This window comes from Syngnathus floridae, chromosome 2, assembly GCF_059516105.1.
Source record: "Syngnathus floridae isolate MCC-2025c chromosome 2, RoL_Sflo_1.0, whole genome shotgun sequence".
NCBI lineage: Eukaryota > Metazoa > Chordata > Actinopteri > Syngnathiformes > Syngnathidae > Syngnathus > Syngnathus floridae.
This window is the reverse complement of record NC_142414.1, coordinates 5,937,835-5,955,159: the sequence shown is the minus strand read 5'-3', so window position 1 is coordinate 5,955,159 and position 17,325 is coordinate 5,937,835. Positions and strand designations below refer to the sequence as shown.

General features: G+C 41.0%; 1 protein-coding gene across 6 annotated transcripts; it reads left to right on the top strand.

The window, feature by feature from the left end:
* Positions 1 to 146: 146 nt before the first annotated feature.
* LOC148401366 (ETS translocation variant 5-like) lies at positions 147 to 17,149 on the top strand. 6 transcript variants are annotated; one of them, XM_088369114.1, is made up of 13 exons: positions 147 to 254; positions 2,974 to 3,039; positions 3,143 to 3,251; positions 3,330 to 3,389; positions 3,501 to 3,551; positions 12,993 to 13,101; positions 13,196 to 13,414; positions 15,033 to 15,268; positions 15,387 to 15,446; positions 15,521 to 15,589; positions 15,657 to 15,808; positions 15,881 to 15,982; positions 16,071 to 17,149. In XM_088369114.1, the coding sequence occupies exons 2-13, from the start codon at positions 2,992 to 2,994 to the stop codon at positions 16,299 to 16,301; spliced, it is 1,446 nt and encodes a 481-aa protein (XP_088225240.1). In that variant the 5' UTR covers positions 147 to 254; positions 2,974 to 2,991; the 3' UTR covers positions 16,302 to 17,149. The 6 variants fall into 6 exon arrangements, with proteins under 6 accessions (XP_088225240.1, XP_088225242.1, XP_088225239.1 ...); XM_088369116.1 differs by having other exon boundaries at positions 157 to 271; positions 3,143 to 3,212; XM_088369113.1 differs by having other exon boundaries at positions 157 to 271.
* The last annotated feature ends 176 nt before the right edge of the window (positions 17,150 to 17,325 follow it).

Sequence of the window (17,325 nt, the reverse complement as noted above, 5' to 3'; positions counted from 1 at the left end):
TTATTCGTAAGTCTGTTACGTAATGACACGCCGGGCCCTTTAAGTGAACCTTGGACACATGAATGAAGTGCGGCCATTCATAAAAACAGTGAAGGAGGGACCCATGAATGCTCGCATATGTGATTGGTTGGACTTGATTGACACATTTGGTTGCCAATGGGAAGGGAGCACTGGAATCTGCTCGCACTGAGCGCCAAGGCGTCTCCATTGAGAAAAATCTGCGGTCGCGTTTTGATTCGAAGATTGCGGGGAATGTAGGTGTGAAAAACAGGTCGAGTTTAACTTTGACACAATTCAAACTTCTTATCCGGGTGAGACTTGCGGTATTCATATTGTTTTTTTTGTTTTCTTATTGTCTGCTTCGTTGAGGCAGACGCTTGCAACGTCATTCGCCATTTTCTGACGAAGGGGCAAAGCTGCGTCCATTTTTTTTTTAACTCTACACAGCACGACTGCGGTTGAGACTGTGTGTTATTCGGAATGTTTTGCGCGTATCCCCGCCTTATACGTTTGTGTTAAATTACTAAAATGGAGATCGGCACCAGCCTCATCCTTTACGCTTACCAGGATCAAGTTTCACTTCATTGAGAAAAAATAAATAAACCCCGCCCCTCTCCGGGTCAACTTCATTCGCACTTTTATTATATGTTTATTATATATATATATATATATATATGCCGTTCAGGAAATTAATATTTGAATATATTGAATGAACTTCGGAATATATTGAATGAACTTCGGAATATATTGAATGAACCTTGAATATATTGAATGAACTTCGGAATATATTGATATATATCATATATATATATATATATATATATATATATATATGAAATTGTCAATGCACTGGCGAGTGCTTGTACCACCCAAAATCCCCCGGAGACACATGCCCAGCAATATAATACTTTGGACGAAGAAGTCCAGGCTGCTTTTAATCGGGGCAGACCTGGGCGCACAACAGACCAGGCTTCTGTTAATCATCGCAACCTCAGCTTGCCATTGACCTCACAGCAGTGCCCCACAACAATCTACGCCCGTTCACTAGAAAGGGCCCAAGACAGAAGAAGTAAGAATAGGTAGGGTTAATTTAAACCGCACGTTGAGCCGTGAATATGGTCCGTGAAAATATTGTCTGACATTAAACCGCCCCGATTAAAAGCAGCCTGGACTTCTTCGTCCAAAGCATGATATTGCTGGGCATGTGTCTCCGGGGGATTTTGGGTGGTACAAGCACTCGCCAGTGCATTGACAATGTCATCATTGCTAAGAATAGCTGACACGATATTGCGAGCTGACTGGTTCATAATTGCGGCAGCAACGAAATGCATGTACAAGATGGCGGCAATGATGACGTCAGTCAAGTTTCATTCAATATATTCCGAAGTTCATTCAATATATTCCGAAGTTCATTCAATATATTCCGAAGTTCATTCAATATATTCAAGGTTCATTCAATATATTCCGAAGTTCATACAATATATTCCGAAGTTCATTCAATATATTCCGAAATTCATTCAATATATTCCGAAGTTCATTCAATATATTCCGAAGTTCATTCAATATATTCAAGGTTCATTCAATATATTCAAGGTTCATTCAATATATTCCGAAGTTCATTCAATATATTCCGAAGTTCATTCAATATATTCAAGGTTCATTCAATATATTCAAGGTTCATTCAATATATTCCGAAGTTCATTCAATATATTCCGAAGTTCATTCAATATATTCCGAAATTCATTCAATAAATTCTGAAGTTCATTCAATATATTCAAGGTTCGTTCAATATATTCAAGGTTCATTCAATATATTCCGAAGTTCATTCAATATATTCTGAAGTTCATTCAATATATTCCGAAATTCATTCAATATATTCAAGGTTCATTCAATATATTCAAGGTTCATTCAATATATTCCGAAGTTCATTCAATATATTCAAGGTTCATTCAATATATTCAAGGTTCAGTCAATATAATCCGAAGTTCATTCAATATATTCAAGGTTCATTCAATATATTCAAGGTTCATTCAATATATTCCGAAGTTCATTCAATATATTCCGAAATTCATTCAATATATTCCGAAGTTCATTCAATATATTCAAGGTTCATTCAATATATTCAAGGTTCATTCAATATATTCCGAAGTTCATTCAATATATTCCGAAGTTCATTCAATATATTCAAGGTTCATTCAATATATTCCGAAGTTCATTCAATATATTCCGAAGTTCATTCAATATATTCAAGGTTCATTCAATATATTCCAATGTTCATTCAATATATTCAAGGTTCATTCAATATATTCCAATGTTCATTCAATATATTCAAGGTTCATTCAATATATTCCGAAATTCATTCAATATATTCCGAAATTCAGTCAATATATTCAAGGTTCATTCAATATATTCCGAAGTTCATTCAATATATTCAAGGTTCATTCAATATATTCCGAAGTTCATTCAATATATTCAAGGTTCATTCAATATATTCAAGGTTCATTCAATATATTCCGAAGTTCATTCAATATATTCAAGTTTCATTCAATATATTCCGAAGTTCATTCAATATATTCAAGGTTCATTCAATATATTCCGAAGTTCATTCAATATATTCAAGGTTCATTCAATATATTCAAATATTAATTTCCTGAACGGCATGCCATATATATGCATATACATATATATATATATGTATATATATATATGCATATATATATATATGTATATATATATGCATATATATATATATATATGTATATATATGTATGTATATATATATACATATATATATATATATATATATATATATATACACGTAATATGTGTGTGTGTGTGCGTGTTTGTGTAATGTTCACTTTCTTTTAATTCATTATTATTATAATTAAATTATAATTAATTGTGATTAAATTATTGCATACATAGTCTAGAAGCTGTGTCAACCACTCACTGTCCCATCTTTATTTATTTCAGGGTGAAGACTTTTGCAACATGGCCTGCTTTTATGACCAGCAGGTCCCTTTTGTGGTACCAGAGAATGTGAGTTTGGACCAGAATTTGATGTTTTGTTGTTTAGAATGAATAAAAGGTGATCCTTTGATGCCTAATCTTTGCCGTTTGTGTATGAACATGTCACTCACAGGGAAACAAGCGATGCCTTGGTGATAGGAAAAGAAAGTTCATGGATGCTGGTTTGGATCAAGACACAGAAGGTACTATGGCCACAATGTTTACTTCCCAAAAATCTGAAGGTGTGAGCATTTTTTGGGAGAAAATTCTTTGTTAGGATGATGCCTGTCAACAGATACAATTGAATGTCTGGTTTGCAGAACTTTTCCAAGATCTCAGCCAGCTTCAGGAAATCTGGATAGCGGAAGGTTTAGGGACATGTAAGCATTGACCTCATGATCTCCATTTAAGGGCATGTAAGCATTGACCTCCTGGGGTATCAATATCTAGTATCTGACCTTTTCTCCCTTTTCTGCTACCTGCCTCTACAGCTCAGAATCCTGATGATGAACAGTTTGTTCCAGATTTCCAGTCCAGTAACTGTGAGTAGACCATTGAGGCTGGAGCAAGCTTTATGTAGAGCAGTACTATACATTGAAACAGTGTGCAAATGATTAAAAGAGCATATTGTTAGAGATTTGCTCACTCCAACTTATTTCGCAAGAACCACACGAGAGACAAGCAAGTTCTTTTAGACACCTGCAGGTGGAGAGTTCACACGTTGAAGGAGTGAAGTCTGAAACTCTCCCAACTGCAAGGACATAATTATTAAGAGAAAGAGTGGGGGCAAGAGTAGACTGAATAGGAAGCCCTTGTGCTCTAGTCAAAACATATCAGGGGGTGTTTTACGACCTTGTGTAGAATGGGACAAGTTATCTTATTCATTACCGGTTGCATTCCAACATAATCATACGATAAGGATACTCTGTAAAACCCTAACATTTCCCTCCTGTTTTATCATATGATTATGCCACCCCAAACAACAAAGACAAGTAAAAAAAACATATATATATATATATATATATATATATATATATATATATATATATATATATATATATATATATATATATATATATATATATATATATATATAATAAAGAAAGAAGAATAGTAAAAAATAATATAAAACACCAAACAATGATAGCAACACTTTCCAGTGAAGACGAGGCATTACCTTAATACCCCAGATCAAACTTATTGTGTAAGCGAAAAACCTGCCGGCCAGATGTTATTAGCAGGAAAATTCTTACACGGTCCCTTTGCCTTAGGCGACCAGAATGTTAACAATAAAAAAAAAAAAATAAAAAGAAAAACACAGAAACAGTACATCATTGTATCCATCACTTGCGAAGCATTTTCGATGGTTAAATCATCAAGTTTCTGTAAAACATGCTCAACAGAACAGCATCTATGCAATCCATGTTTCATTATCGTCATCACATCCGTCATCTCTAAGAAGTTGTATATGGACTTGGGCTACAGTAGAAGACACAAACCTCGTCACAGCAGACTTCAAACATGGGATAACGCAGGACGTAAACAAGCACAACACCACCAGCACAACAAGCACAGGAGACAGCAATTTCAACAGCAGTTGCCACCAGTTACCAGAGAACAGCCATGAAAAGAAATCAAACTGATGTGAGACCTTGTCATTAGACATGGCCTGCTGTAAGTTCTTCAGTGAATTCATGGCGTCGTTGATGTGGGTGTCATTTTCTCCTGGTATGTATGTGCAACAGGAAGTCCCAATGATGTGGCACACACCACCTTGTGCTGCCGTCAACAAGTCCAGAACCATCCTGTTTTGCAAGACCATCAGTCTAATAGCCTGAATCTCTATATTTTGTCCATCGTTGATTTGCAGTGAGAGATTCACAAAGGATTGAAAACGATAGTTCAGTGTCTCGATGAAGAGCGACAGCTTCCCAACCCCAATCTGAGGAAAGAGCGCGAGGACAACTTTGTCTCCGACGGACCATACTTTATGGTCGTCTGGAACGTTTGCACCCCAGACAGGGTCATGAGGGTCGAAGGTTGCAACTGCCCTGCGTAGACGTCCAGAAGAGTTGTGTGCTTCTGTCAGCTGATGATGTCGTATCCTGTAGGTGTGGTCCGTCACCCACACTGGTGCACACACTCCTGTCCAGTTGGCGGGCAGCATGGGATAAACCTTGTGACCACAAAGCTACCAGCCATTCTGTATGAAGTATGTTCCATTCGATGGTGTAGCCATGTTGGTTGGAGAGCCCTCACCACCTGAAATGGCTCTCTTATCTTGACACTCATCGGTGATGTCCAAAGCTCCCATCCAGTTTCCTCCTGGAGAGCAGTCGTCGTTAATGCAGACGTGGGTCTTGTTACCTTGGATGTATCATGTGTAATTCACTCCAGCTGGTCTCTCTGTGTAGGCCACTTGTGGTATTGTTCGTCCTTTAACAGTCACATTGAGATTTGTCCAGAATAGCTGATCACAGGCACCATCAGCAAGTCCAGGGCGGTAAGGGTCGGCGTCCTTGACTGTGACAGCACGGTGCTGATATCCAACTCCTCCCATGGATGCCATACATTTTGCTTCAGTGACATTCATTGCTCTGGCCTCCAAGCGAACTTGCGTGGAGGAAGGGGGGAGTTTCGAACACACATAGCACCCCTCCTGTGTGTGAGCTCTCACAGTGAACTTGACATACCGGTACCAAGTGTTGGTTTCGTATGGGTTTCTGGGGTCCCATGACCAGTCCTCAAAGTTCTCATCATGTGACCATCGTTTACCACGGGCAACATTGTCATTTGGTCTGTTCAGATGAGTCAATAGACCATAGCACGCTCCAACCACAACGCAGCAGAGGATCCATCTGGCATATGGAGCCCCATTGCTACTAGGATGGCAGAGACACCGGGACATCCCCTCGCCTAGCGGAGTGGGGATCGATGGATTCTTCACCAACATTGAGACGCCTCACCCTAAACGATGGGGCTCCTTTGTAGTTAGGCTTCCCCACCACTCCGAATTAGGGGTCCAGCACTCTCTGCAACTTGCAGTGGCTGAGGTGAATCCAACTGGGCCGTTGAGAAATCTTAACCGCCGTGAGAGTAGCAAGCAAAACTTGAAACGATCCCTCCCACCGTGGGCTGGCCCAGTTCTTTCTTTTGATGACCTTGATGAAGACCCAGTCTCCTGGATTGATAGGGTTGTCCACCTGTGAGGGGGAGAGATCAGGCGGCAGTACATTTGCATTTGACACATCTTTCAGTTTGAGCGTACTGATTAGATAATCTGCCAAGGTCTGTTCTTCGTCTGCTTTTTGCAAATCTGCAGGGAACACTGGTAGTCTGTATGGTCTCCCATGTATGATTTCAAAAGGTGTTAGTCCTTCTGAAGTGGGAGTAATTCTCATATGGAGCTTCACTAAGTCGAGGCACTCTGGCCAAGGTCTGCCTGTTGCTTCCATGCATTTTTTCAACCTGCTTTTGATGGTGAAGTTTGCCCGTTCAACCAGGCCAGCGCTCGAAGGATGCCAAGCACAGTGGTTTTTTAACGTTATTCCAAGGTGTACAGCCATGTTCTGCACAACTTGGTTCACAAAGTGTGGACCATTGTCACTGTAAATGGTTTGGGGGATGCCATGAGTTGGTATGATGGTTTTGCAGATGGCTTTTGCCACTGTTAAGGCATCTGCGCGTTTAGATGGAACTATTTCCACCCATTTGGAAAATCATCAATCATCACTAGGCAGTATTTGTGAGGTCCACTTTGTGTGAGTTCGATAAAATCCATATGCATGATTTGAAATGGATGAGAGGGTTTTGGAAATGAGCCTCCCTTAGGTCTCATGTTTCCTTGTGGATTATGTTTCACACAAACAGGACATGCTTTACAAAAACTTTTTAAGTAAGCATCTAAACCAAAGGTAGTGAATTGTTGATCTATGATGGACTTCATCCCTCCTGTCGACACATGGCAAGGCCCATGTGTCGCAAGCGCTGCTGCCTTAAAAAGTGATTTCGGTAAAACAGGTTTGTCATTGATGCGGTGGATATTATCTGTATCCACTATTGCACCTTTTGTCGTCCACATTCGTTTCTCCACCATTGGAGCATTGCCCTGCATATCTGCCAGTACAGTCTTATCTATGAGTTGTGTGTCCTCTGAACCCATTAAAAAAAATTCATGGCCATGACTCCCTGCAGCTGCTTCTTTTGCAATTTTGTCTGCTAATCTGTTTCCATTTGAGACTTCATCTCTGCCTGTGGTGTGAGCAGCACATTTACACACAGCTAGTTTAGCAGGTAAAAGAATGGCCCGCAACAAGTCTTTTAACAAGGAGGCATGGGTTGATGTTGTCATCCCTCTGCGCTCCCATTGTTTCGCAAAATAGAACAGAGTAGAAAATGCATACTGTCTGTGTATACAGTGACTTCCTTATCTTCCGCTAATTGACAGGCTCTAGTTAGTGCGATTAGCTCAGCAGCCTGTGCTGACCTGTTGTATGGAAGCTTCTCTGCTTCAACAATCTGGTTTGGCAATTTCACAATTGCATAACCGCTTTGATTGTTTCCTTTAGGATCCTTTGAACATGATCCATCCACAAACCACTTTTCCCCTTTGTCAAGTGGCGTGTCACTTAAATCTTCTCTGGGCAGCTGTAGATGTTCTGTAGCATCCATGTGGGGTTCCATCCCCCGGCAACGGGATCAACGTTGCTGGGTTAAGGATTGTGCACCTCTTTATCACGATGTGTGGTTGTGACAGAAATATAGCAGTGTAGGACAGATGTCTGGCTGGTGACAAAAAGTTCATTTTGCTTTGCAGCAGCAACACATCTACAGCATGTGGAACTAGCAGCTCCATTTTGTGAAAGAGCACCACATCTGCTGATTGTCTCACTGCAAGCGCTGCCGCGCATACTGCTTGGACACAGTCTGGCAAAGACAGAGCCACTGGATCCAGTTTTTTTGAATAAAATGCAATTGGTCTTAGTTTGCTGCCATGACTCTGCAGCAACACTGAGGTCATAAAACCATTCCTGCAGTCTGCTGTTTGCACAAAGGTTTTATTGTAGTCTGGCAAGACAAGAGTTGTGGTTTCTATCAGAGCCTGTTTCAGCACTACAAAAGCATCATCCGCTACTGGTGTCCACATACTTTTTTCTGTCATTGCCATGGGGACTCCATGCACAATATCCAGCAGCGGTTGTGTTTTTTCCTCATAATGTGGGATCCATGCTCTGCAGTAATTGCAGAGCCCCAAAAATGACATCATTTGTTTTTTTGTTTCAGGTTTCGGTGCATCTGAAATAATCTGCTTTCTGGTTCTTTGTATCTGTCTTCCAGAAGCCGACAAAGTGTGACCTAAATAGTTCACTTCTTGTCTGACCCATCGTAACTTATTTTTGTTCACTTTATTCCCTGTTTTGCAGAGATAGTGTAACAATGCTAAGGAGTCTGCCTTGCAAGCAGCTTCAGTTTCAGAGGCTACCAGGAGATCATCTACATAAACTAGAAGTTGGCTTTTGTTTGGCATCTGAAAATCAGCCAAACAGGCCATGATAGCTTGAGTGAAAATAGTCGGACTATCAGCAAATCCTTGTGGCAATCTGGTGTATGTATAGCTTTGTCCTTTAAAGGTAAAAGCGAACCAAAACTGTGAGTCTGGGTGAATTGGCACTGAGAAAAATGCATTGCTGAGATCAATTACTGTGAAAAACTTCTGATTAGGTTTCAAAGTGTTCAGAAGTGTGTGTTGGTCAGGCACATTGGGTGCTCTTGTTTGCACTGCATCATTCACTGCTCGTAAATCTTGTATCATTCGCCAATTAATTTTGTCGGCCTTTTGGACTGGAAAAATGGGAGTGTTGCAAGGAGAATCCGAGCACTCCCTAATGATTCCTCCTGTCAAAAGATCATTTATAACAGGGGCAATCCCTTTCATTGCCTCCTGTTTTAAAGGATATTGCTTAACTCTTGGACGCGACTCTGATCTTGGTTTGATCTGTACTGGGGAAATAGATTTTAAAAGTCCTACATCAGATGGGCCCTTGGTCCACAGTTTTTCAGGAAGCCCAGCCAATTCCCCCTCCTCCCTTTCATTCAAACAAATGTCAACTAGTCAGGGAAGCGCACCAGCGCCTGCTCTGCCTACAGCCACTTCACACACTGTTTGCTTCCACACGTCACAACTGGTACTGTAGCTCCACCCAACACCTTTGTCCTCATAATCAGTCACAGATCCAGCAAGCTTAATTCGGGAACACGCATCTGCCCACGTTATACTGTGAGGTTTAAACAATGAGATGTGGGGTACAGCCGACAATTTGTATCTGTCTTTCTGAGGAGCGGGCAGGAGCACAGCAGCAGCTGCAAATGACCTGCGATCAGTGTACAGAGCAGTGATTGTTAAAGTTACTTCTGTGTCGCTGAGAAAACTTCCAATATAATCATCTTGTGGATCAGTGAGAATATTCATGGTGACATGTAATTCAGTACAAGTCATTTCTGATTCAGGTTGGGACAATTGTTTTCGAGCTTCACTCAGCAATCTGCTGGGGAGTTTAGGATTTTGTTCAGGAGGGATGGCATAGGAGCTGCAAATCTGTTCACCTGCTTGTGCAGCATACGAGTCCACATCTCTCACTCTACATGGTCGCATGCCATCCTTTACTGGAATTATTGCAATTCCCAACCGAGTCATCAGATCTCGTCCCAGCAGGTTTATGGGACATTTTGGAGATAGGACAATCGAAACTGAAGCCATGCTTCCAGTTTCCTTATCTCTCACTTCAACTGGATTAGAGATACTCTCCATGTGTACCTGCCCATCAGCAGATTTCACCCAAATAGTATTTTGGGAGGCCTTTAGATTTGGGACTTTAGTTTTTATCACGGTTTTACAAGCCCCGGTATCACACAAAAACTCGACATCACTTCCTCCAATGTTTAGAGTAACATATGGTTTTTCTTTTAATGCACTCAGAATGTCCCATGCTGTATGGACATCTACTATTTCTTCCTCTATAGGAGCACCAGAGGTCAAAGGGGGGGGATCTAGTCATGCTGAAGATTTGGCTTTTCCTCTGCCTCTTCCTCCACCCCTTGATTGGTTTTGTTTTGCACAACGACACTCCCTTGCAAGGTGTCCTCGTCTCCCAGAATTCCAACAGTTTGAATCTGATGGGGGTTTTGATTTATATGGCGGCCTGTGACCTTGTTGGCCTCTACCTCCTCCTCTGCCTTGCTGGGACCCTTGGAAGAAGACTGTTGTATCTTCATCTAGTTCATCATCATTATCTAGATGAAATACATCAGAACTTTTGCCTTTTTTGATCACTTTTTCAGCATGTCTGGCCCATTGCATAGTTGTTGTCACACTTGCAACATCCACTTCCACCAAATGTTTCCTCACCCAGTTGCCTATTTCAGGGCGGAAATTAGTGAGGAGCGCATTTTTAAGCTGTTGTTGATAAGCACTCTCAGCTGTATCATTGAATGGGATGCCACTATGCACCCTGAATTCTTTTTCAAATCTCAAACGAAAATCATCAGTATCCACGCCAGGCTTCTGTTTTATTCCTGCCAAATGACCATAATTCGCTCGTCTTTGAAATATAGTTCACACTCTTTGCACAAGACCATTCCATTGTGCTGCATACTCCCCTCCCAATTGATTTCCCTCAACGGGATAGGGAAAAGGCCCTTGATCATTTCTACCTGTATAATTTCCTCTAACCTTTGCCCAGTCTTTTCCCAAGGAGGACATTGCAGCTTCTGCTGCCTCATGTCCATTCAGTCTATAGGAATGTATAATTCCAGCCATGTCCTCTGCCCATTTATCTGGGTCTTCAGCAACAGGGGTAACCCCTTCAACTGCTTTTCTTGCCTCTTCCAAAGTCCATGGCCAGAAAACATATGTATGTGGGGGTTGGCCTTCCCCTACAATAGGATTTGGCACCTGTATCATTGGGCACACATCAACCTTGTCTAAATTTTGAGAAAATCTAGCAGCAGTGGTCAAACTTCTTGTTTGTACAGGACTTCTAATAACGTGACCCTGACTTCTTTTGCTGTTATATGGGGGGGGGGGGGCTGCAGGTTTGTTAAGCTTGGATACAAGTTTTGCGTACGAGGGGAAAGCCCCTCTTGCTCCTCTGCTCGAGCTGTGCTTTCAGCTTCGGCTGGAGCCGTGGCCGCGACAGTGCGCCTGTGGCCTCATTGTCTTCCGGCCTGACAAACATAGTCTCCGCCTCATCACCTTTCATCTTTCTATCTTTTGTCTTTTGGATTCGTTCTCTTCTCTCTTGTGAAGCTTTTAACCACATTTTAGCACAATCCAATTCTCTCTCTTTTCTTTTCATTTTCAGTCCATTTTTCTTTTTATCCACACTCTCTTCTAAAACATCAACTACTATCTTCCACCCTTCAACTCTCAACTTCCCTTCTACTCCATACTTTTTCTTCCATTTCGGCATATACTGCATACAATTAAGAAATCTACTCGCCATGTACTTCTCATCTCCATCAAGAGGTAGAGATTTACCGTTTTTATTTCCCATATTAATTCTAGTAGTTTTAGGTTTTACAATTTCTTTTTCTCAAAAATATTATTATTATTTATTTATTTATTTATTTATTTAATTATGTCTGTGAGGATCCTCAATGCAGGTTTAAATTGACCTTTCAACAAATTACTAGCCTGTATTATTGCCATGGATCAATGCTAGAACTGCTATTTAGGCAATTTATCCTACCAGTCACACACTCAATCACACAAACTCCAGCGCTTTTTTTTTTTCAGGCCTATCCAGGGATGGGTGTAAAACCCTCCGAAACAGCTTTGGAAAAACGGACAAAAGAAAAAATCTACGCCCTTCTTCAATTAAGAAAAAGAAGCTCTGTTTTTCCTAGCCCGCTTCTTCCACTGGGACTTGAACCCAAGCTGTTCTTTGGCTTGGAAAAACATACAAAGAAAAATCTACGCCCTTCTTTGATTAACAAAAAAGAAGCTCCGTGTTTCTTCGCACGTTCCTTCCACTGGGACTCTAACCCAAGCCAGATCCCTCAGCTCGGAAAAACAGACAAAGAAGAGTCTACACACTTCTTCGATGAACGAAAAAGAAGCTCTGCCTTCCTTAGCCTGTTTCTTCCACTGGGACTTGAACCCAAGCTGGCTCTCGTGCACCTCTACGTGTTACGTGTTTAACAACACAACACAACTTCAGGGCTTTAACTTACTTGTCCCCTGGTTCGTTGCACTGCCGGGTCCCGTCAATCCACCTCTGTCAGACGAAGGCAGACCTAAGATGCTGGCCCAGCGAAGAATTTCCTTCCCAGGTCTTTCTTTACCAGGTCCGGCTAATGGACGCTGGCCCGTCGACGGTGTACAGCGTGTCGTCCTCCGTCACCCAGTTGGTGGGTATGAGAGGTCCCGGGTTTCGGCACCAAAATGTTAGACATTTGCTCACTCTAACATTTTCGCAAGAACCACACGAGAGACAAGCAAGTTCTTTTAGACACCTGCAGGTGGAGAGTTCACACGTTGAAGGAGTGAAGTCTGAAACTCTCCCAACTGCAAGGACATATTTATTAGGAGAAAGAGTGGGGGCAAGAGTAGACTGAATAGGGAGCCCTTGTGCTCTAGTCAAAACATATCAGGGGGTGTTTTACGACCTTGTGTAGAATGGGACAACTTATCTTATTCATTACCGGTTGCATTCCAACATAATCATACGATAAGGATACTCTGTAAAACCCTAACACATATGTTATTTATTTACTTTGCAATTTAAAGCATTTCCTAGGTGTCTAAACATGTCAGTGTGATGCTCTTGTAAAAATACCATGGATAAAGAAAAATTGCTCACTTTAGACACCTCTTGTTGAAATGGCCCCATTTTGATGGGTGAGAGGGACAGAAAGACTTCTAGTACTTCTTCAACACCTACTGATTGATAGTGGTTATGTGACATTGTCTTTTGTGATTGCAGCGATGTTTCAAGCGCCACCGGCCGGCAAAGTGAAGCAAGAGTCCAGTCCAACCAAAGATCTGTGCTCCATCAGGATGCGTCACACAGACATGCGCCTTTATAACAACAGGTAGGACTACCAAGAAGAGGCATTCCGTTATGAAAGGGAGAGTGTCTTTCTCTCCATCATCACCTTCTCTCCATCTGCATCTTTCTCTCTACAGTGCCTGGGACAGGAAAGCATCGGAGTTGACATGTACCTCTGCGCTTGGCACCGACCCCCTGACTGGACCCGTGCCCCAGGAGCAGCAGCGTGCAAGGCAGGTGTCCAGCTGCCTCACCCACCACCACCACCACATATCACAGGGCAATCAAAGTCATCAGTTTGCATTGCCACACCCTCCCATCCGCTGCGCCACTGCAGCTTTCAGTTCAGAGCAGAGGTCAGTGCAAAAATACCGTCATTTTTTGGGTCAAATTTACATTTGCTGAGACTCTGACTTTCATTACCAACTGTGAGGCTGAAGGAAGCAAGTCTTCTCTTTTCCCAGAGTTGGAAAATAAAACATTTTGGTTTAAAGGAACAGTCATCCAAAATGGCAGAGTTGACAGCAATTTCTCACGTGAAAAATGTTCAACATGAGTATGAGAATATACTTAGAAGACCAAATGACTTGTAGGCACAAAAACCATCTGCGTGACATGGCCAAATCGCATACATTCAGCGAAATAAAAAAAGATTAATATTCCATTTTTTTAAAAGTTACCTGATTGTTTGAGTTCATATTTGATAGACAGGCACTCCGCAGACCCACTTTTTGTATGCAGGCAATTATGTACTACAGTAAAAAAAAGATAATAATAAGAAAAATTACAAAAAATACATAGGTTGTAATAAACACTTTTGCAAAAAGGCAAGGTCAAACTACTTTTTCTAAATTATTTTATTCCTGACTCTATTATATACATATATATAGAGAAGAGGAAATTGCAAATGAATTCCGTCATTAATTTGTGAACATTGGCCCTAGTTTATCACAGACTAACCCAGATGAAAATATTGACGATGTAACTATACCAAATAATGTTAAAATTTTTTTGAGAAGGTACAAGCAAGTGAAATTCTGAACACTGTTCAAAAATGTTCAAACAAAAAATCTAATAATTATTCTATGAGCATGTCACTGATCAAACAAATCATTGACATGATTATTGAGCCTTTCACATACATATGTAATTAATAATTTATCACAGTCATTTTTTCAGAAAGTATAAAATAGCCAAAATAATTCCAATCTTCAAAAAAGGTAATTAGAATGATTTTTTTTAATTACCAGTCTTTATCACCACTGTTCCAAATTTTTTGTATATGATTAAAATTGAATAAATTTATAAACAAATATAACATTTTAAGCAACAGCTAATTTGGATTTTGCTTAAATCACTCTACTGCTACAGCATTTATGGAATTAACTGAAGAAATTTGTACGCCCATGGATGTTTTAGTCAGTATTTTTGTTGATCTTGAAAAAGCAATTGATACACTCACCTATTGGATAAATTCTATAAATACGGCGTAAGAGGTGTTGCTCAATAATGGGTTAAGAGTTATTTAAAAGACAGAAGGCAGTTTGTTGAAATTAACAACAAGCAATACCGTACAATAACTTGTGGGGTACCTCAAGGATCCGTCCTGTAATCAGTACTTTTCCTTCTTTCTGTCAATGATTTTGTAACAGTCCAAATGATTTATTTGCGGACGATAGCACTTTATTTTACACTGGCAAATATTTGACTGAATTAGTTTAAGAAAATTATGAAGTACTGTATTTGTGGACCACTGTATTTTACACTTGCAAATATTTAACCGCAATAGTTTAATTAGTACAATGCTAATAGATTATCCTTTGTTATTAGCAAAACCAAATTTATGGGTTTGAGATCTAGGTTTATAGAGATGAAGGCAACATTGAGTCTGCATGAATTTAACGGACAAATGAAATTAAATTTCAATTTATGACCTGTAATAACCAGTATATAAATGTGCAAATTCCCTCTCAGGTCCTTTCTACCGAGCACAGCAAACATGCCCTACCCTTCCAACTCAAGCACCGCGGGCCACCCGTTGTATCAGCGGCACCTGTCAGAGCCTCTGGTTCCGGTCGTTGGTGAAGCTGTTTACAAACAGGAGATGGCGAAGCCCCACTACTCTGAGGCAAGGTCCTGTGGTTCTAACGGGATGGCCTTCAAACACATCACCATCAAACAAGAGCCAAGGGACTTTGGCTTTGACGCAGGTGTTTTTGAACTGAAGAGCTACATTTTCACCTTTGCTGTTTGTTGCAGTCAAGGATAGTACCTGGAGCAGCCTACTCAAGATATTGATAAGTTACCTTTCACTTTTGTGTCCTGAAGATGTTCGAACCTGCCAGTCCTTCAGTAAAACACCAGTCTTGTTCCCGCATGGTGGTGCAGGTGAGAGCCCATCCGTTATGCTCCACGGTCTTGCTTCAGTGCAGCCTCGTTCATCTCATATTCTTTACTGGCAGGTTTTGGTCATGATTCAGAAGCATGCTTCTACCATGATGATGCTTGTGTTGTGCCAGACAGACTGCAGGGTAAGAGAGTAAGACTTGACACCTGACCAATGACTGTGACTCAAGTCTCTTTTTTACTTATGTGCAGATAAAGTAAAGCATGATGGTTTGCCTTACCAGCGCCGTGGTTCTCTACAGCTGTGGCAGTTTCTCCTCACGCTTCTGGACAACCCGGCCAATGCACATCTAATTGTGTGGACAGGGCATAATATGGAGTTCAAACTTATTGACTGTGAAGAGGTTATTATTATGCACATGGCATTGAATCTCAACTTTCCTAATTTTACATCAAGTTTTCTTCTCGCTATCCAGGTGGCCCGGCTTTGGGGCATCCAGAAGAACCGACCTGCCATGAACTACGACAAGCTGAGCCGCTCGCTGAGGTACTACTATGAGAAGGGCCTCATGCAGAAGGTAAAGGTCAAATGGATTTGCACTCTGACCCAGACGTGTACGCTGAGTGCTCAGCTCGTCTCCTCTGATTGACTCCACTCACTGGCAGGTTGCTGGGGAGAGATACGTCTATAAGTTTGTGTGCAACCCCGAGGCCCTCTTCTCCTTTGCTTTCCCATACAAACAGAGGCCCAGTCTGAAGTCTGACCCTGACGCTCTTCACGCCAGTGAGGAGGAGGTCTTAACTCTGCCGCCCCACGAGGAGGAGGGTCCTTACTTGACCGATGGCGGCGAGCAGTGCATTCAGGGACTGGTCTTCCCCGAAAGCTGCCTGTACTAGTCTACAAAATGGCGATGTGGGATTTGTAACGTTTAAAATTGAAAAATGAACATCATTTGGTATATTCTAGCTCACAGAAATGCCAATGATGTTTCACTCATATTTTTCAGCCAGCAACTCAACGAGACATACACTGTGCAGGGTAGAATCATGATTTTACCTCCGACCAGGACATTATTAGGGAAAATGTAGTCCAACAGAAGTGGTATGATTATACCAAAAACACATTTTTCCAAGCCTTGCAGCACCTTAACTTGCCTGAAAGGGACATGCTCGTATTTTTCAGTCCTCCTCATCCGCTTGTAAATTTCTGTATTGAAATGTTGTTTTTCTTTTTGAAAGGTAATACTTTTGTCATTATATGAACTTGTAACTTTTTCGGTAGAACTGTTTTAATAAAAAGTGTAGCCTGTAGTTTTGACTCCGACTTTAATGCTACTAAATGAGAATTTCTTACAATCGGCTTAATGTGTCTTTGTATGGTAGAGTAGCCTCAGTCTTCGAAACACGGTACAGTTGACCCCTATACACTTGTGGTTTGGCACTCGCGGCTTTGCAAGTTTGAAGAATTTTCCCCAATATGATTTGAAATATATATTTTTCTTTCCCCAGTGCATTTCCCTCGCAAATAGTGAGGATTGATTGTATAATTCTGTATATGAATACGTATATTTTTGCAAAAGACTGATTTGCACAGTTTCACTTAATGTGTCACGGACCAATGTCTTTCTTTGCAGATTACTCATGTTTTTTGTGTGGGCTCACTGCAGGAGAGTAATGGCCTTCACATCCTGTACATGTGCCTTCTGTCAATCTTCAATGATACAATAAAACATTTTTACTCTTAAGTCTTTTCTATTTTAGACCAACTATTCTTATTGCATTGAACAAAAACTAAATTTAATTTGGGTCCAAATCTTATTTGTTCATGTTCTGGGGTGCAGTGGTCATCTCTCAACCCAGAGGTTGTGGGTTCAATCCTATTGGTTTGAGATATTGTGACCATGTCAAAATATCCTTGAGC